The following is a 4,597-nucleotide window of genomic DNA, read 5'->3' as shown; positions in this document are numbered from 1 at the left end:
AAAAAAAAAAAAAAAAAAAAGGATATAATAAAACAAATATATATATATTACTTCATTTATTATTATATTGGTGATAGCAACTTTTCTTTTCATTTTAATACTTATATATAAAAAAGGTATTCACATTAATGTAATACAAAAAAGTAAAATTTAACATATAACTAGTATTGCTATACAACTTTGAGGTTTATATATATAATAAGATGGTTGTGAAAGAAATAAAAGGGAAATAGTATAAAATAAATCATATATAATTCACATATAAAAAATAATTACTATATTTGTGGAAAAAAAAAAAAAAAAAAAAAAAAGAAGAAAAAGAAAACTTTAATTTCGTTGAATATAATTTTTTTTAATTGGTATATTAAAGAAATATATAATAAAACCAAAATAAAGAAATGAAAAAATAACTAGAAAAAATATGGTAATTATACTGGTTTCTTTATGTACAAAATCAAGAATGGTTAAGAGTACATTAGAAATAATTATAGCAATAATTATAAGAAAGACTGCAAATTTGGGGAACTTTTTTAGGCGAAATTCTCCCAATACATTTTCATGAATACTAAATCTGTATAAAGGTATAGTAGCCATAGGTAATAAAAGTACTTGTATAACATTTATAAAATTTGTCAATTGATCAAGTGTATATTTATTTAATGTGAGAAACATATATAATAATGAAAATAACATTAATCTGAAGGTAAATACTCTTACAAATGTATTAATTTTTTTATTTAAAAATCCTTCTACAACAGATTTTGAAGCATACTCACACATAAAACTAGAATTGTTTCCACTACTTAATAATCCAAAGGACCATATATACATAGATATTTTTCCAAATGATTTTCTCATTACTTCATATGCTGTAAATAAATTATATTGATCTCTTCTTTCAAAAGATTTTAAATTAACTTCAGCAAATGTCAATACAATAATACAATTTGTTAGGCATGATAGAAAAAGGGAACCTCCTGATTCGATCGTACCTAGAGTATTATATCTTCTTAAACTTAAATCATTACAAATTACTGACTTTTTTTTGGCTGTCAAATTAGTGTGTAAATAAAAGATATGAGCTGATATAATACTACCTAATAATGCTAAAGCATCAATTTCTTTACCTTTTGGTATACGAGGATAAAGTATACTAATAGCTAACTCCTTAAAATTTATTGGTGTCATAAAAACATTAACAAAAAAAGAAATAGCTAAAATACCAACAAGAAAACTTAACACATTCTCTAATAAACCCAAACTTTTGTTTTCTAAAAAACTATATATTATAGCCTCAAATAAGGTGTAAAATATGGCTACTTTTACTGATATACCAAATATTAAATTCAAGGCTATAAATGTACCTATTATTGCTTGAATATGAGCACCCCAAATAGCTATTTGAACTAATACATAAATAATAGTAGACGTTGCTCTATCAAATTCTTTTGAACACAAAGAAGCTAAATCAAGTCCAGTCACATGTCCAAGTCTCATAGATAACACTTGAAATATAAAACCTAACATATGTCCATATACCATAATCCATAATAAATAATAACCAGAATAATCTTTTTCTAAAGTAGGATCTGGTGATCTTATTAAACCAACATTTAAATTACTACACAGGTTTCCAGGATCTAAATATGCAATTGCCACAATCCAACCCGGACCAAAATAATTAAAACACATTCTTAATTTATTATATAAACTTAATTTATTTTTATATGAAGTTATTTCGTCTAAATTGTCTGATATACAGTATGATTCATCATAACATTCTTCATTTTTATTTCTTCTTCTATTATCCACATTATTATTATTATTATTATTATTATTATGGTTATTATTGTTATTGTTGTTGTTATTATTATTATTGTTGTTATTATTATTATTGTTATTATTATTTTTATTACTATTATTATTTCTTTTATTTTTTACAATGGACATTTCATAATCCATATCTCGTATTAATCCATCATCATAATCTTCTATAATGTCATCCTTTTCATTACTAATATTTCCTTCAATATTCATAGTTGATTGTGTAGAATTTAATCTTTTCTTATATAGTTGCCTAGCTGTTTTAGTGTCTATTTCTGGATTTTTTACAACTTTACTATTATCTTTCAACGATATATTATTACTCAATCTTTCTTCACTTAATTTGCTCAAATTACATACATCCTTTTTTATATTCTTTATATCATATTCATCATCATGTGCTGATAATTTTACATTAGAACACATCACATCTTCATAATTCACACTTTTATTAATTATCTTGTTGTTATCCAATTGGTTCTTCAATGTTGATTCTATATTTTCTTCCACCCCGTTAGCCAACTTCTTTTGACTTTTAGTTCTCCTCTCAGTAAAATCCTTTTCCATTTAAAATATTATCAATATATTTTAATATATATATATATATATTAAAAAAAAATTAAAAAATTAAAGAATATGTAAAAAAAATATCCCTGCTGACACATTTACGTAAGGTATATCCTATATATATATATATATATATATATGGATACATTTATTTATACATTTTTATGTATGTTTAAATCTGGAAAATGAAAAAAAAAAAAATTAGATAAGATATAAAGATAGGGTGAAAAAAAAAAAAAAAAAAAATTAATAAGGAAACATGAAGAAGCCAAATTTTATATTTTTTTAATTCAACTCCTTTATGATGTCCGAATATACCTACATATTTAAATACATAATATATCATTATTATATTTATTATATACATATGTTTTTATTATATTACGCATTCCCCCTATCTCTATATACATATATAAATGTTTTTAATATATTATGAATAGTTATATATATTAAATATATACACCTTCTTAATAAATGATTTTCATAACATTATAAAATTTCAATTTATTTGGATGTTGTAATAAATAATTACACATAAAAGATATACATATATATATATGAATGTTAAATTTAAATATATATTATATATATTTATATTTTTTTTTTATCATTTTAAAACATTACAAAATACTATATATATATATATATATATATATAACTATTTTGTCGGGTTTTATTAATCATCAGCACTAAACAAAAAATAATGTACACATACATAAAAAATAATTAAATAAATAACAAAAATAATTTTTTTAAATTCTTATTATACTATATATATATATAATAGACGTCATATATAAAAGTATATATAATGGCATATACATATATAATTTATATATTATATATTATACATTCTATACATACAGTGTTATTCAAATATATATAATATAAATTTCTAATTCTTACATATATATGTAAATATATATAATAAAGCCTAATGTTGTAAACCAACAAGATAGAATAAAACTAAAATATAATTTTTTAAAAACTATACTCTATGAAAATAAAAAAATTAAAACTTAAATTGCTAAAAAAAAAAAAAGAAAGAAAGAATAAAATGAAATAAAATTAAATTAAAAATATTACATATATATATATATATATATATATATATATATGTTACTACTATAAATAAACTTCATTTTTAAGTTTATTTCAAAGAAAAAAAATTAATCATATATATTGTTTATTTATCAAAAAAAAGAATATATATAAATACATATTTAAAGAGGAAAACGAATTCAATTATTATACAAAATAAAATATAAAAAAAGGTCCATAATATAAATATAAATGGTTCAAAATTTCTACATAAAAAATAAAAAAAATAAAGAAATATTTAAAATATAAATAAAAAATATATATAATATAATATAATATAATATAATATAATATAATATAATATAATATAATATAATATAATATAATATAATATTACATATATATATAATATATATATAATGCCAAGAAAAAAAGAATAAAATAAAGATTTATAATTTCTGTTGTAACTATTATATTCGTATTTTTATTTTACATACATTCAATCTATTGGTCGTTTTTATTATTAATAATACAGTAGAATTTCTTGAAATATATTATTTATATTATTATATATTAATATTATGCATATAATATATAAATAAAGTACCAAATAAAATATATAATAAATAATATTATTAATATAAAAATATATAAGTCTGAATACAGAATATACTTAAAGAATAAAAATGTTTAATATATATATATAATTATTTAATAATAATATATATAATAAAATAATACATTCAATAAAAAATTTAATATAAATAATATATTTAATGCATATTCAATGAAAGGAATATAATATAATAAATTATATGTATGTTATTATCATTTATGTATATGTATATATTTTTTTTATTTTATTAAAAAAATAAATTTAATATAAATTATATATACTAAATAAAACTATATATATATAATTGGAATTACATACATAATATATAATTATATATGAAATATTTTTAATACCCAACAAAAATCTTTTTTGTTCTTTTTGTTTTGTTCTTTTTTCTTTTATATTTTCTTTTATTTTTTCTTTTATTTTTTCTTTTATTTTTTCTTTTATTTTTTCTTTTATTTTTTCTTTTATTTTTTCTTTTATTTTTTCTTTTATTTTTTCTTTTATTTTTTCCTTTATTTTTTCTTTTATTTTTTCTTTTATTTT

At 18.1% G+C, this 4,597-nt stretch overlaps 1 protein-coding gene across 1 annotated transcript; it reads right to left on the bottom strand.

The window, feature by feature from the left end:
- Nucleotides 1-327: 327 nt before the first annotated feature.
- Nucleotides 328-2,391, bottom strand: PRSY57_0522900 (transporter, putative; the record flags this gene model as incomplete). The annotated part of the gene is made up of 1 exon (XM_012906297.2): nucleotides 328-2,391. One exon carries the CDS (start codon nucleotides 2,389-2,391, stop codon nucleotides 328-330), a length of 2,064 nt encoding a protein of 687 aa, XP_012761751.2.
- Between the last annotated feature and the right edge of the window lie 2,206 nt (nucleotides 2,392-4,597).

Source organism: Plasmodium reichenowi, chromosome 5 (assembly GCF_001601855.1).
Source record: "Plasmodium reichenowi strain SY57 chromosome 5, whole genome shotgun sequence".
Classification (NCBI taxonomy): domain Eukaryota; phylum Apicomplexa; class Aconoidasida; order Haemosporida; family Plasmodiidae; genus Plasmodium; species Plasmodium reichenowi.
This window is presented reverse-complemented; position numbering and strand designations above follow the sequence as displayed.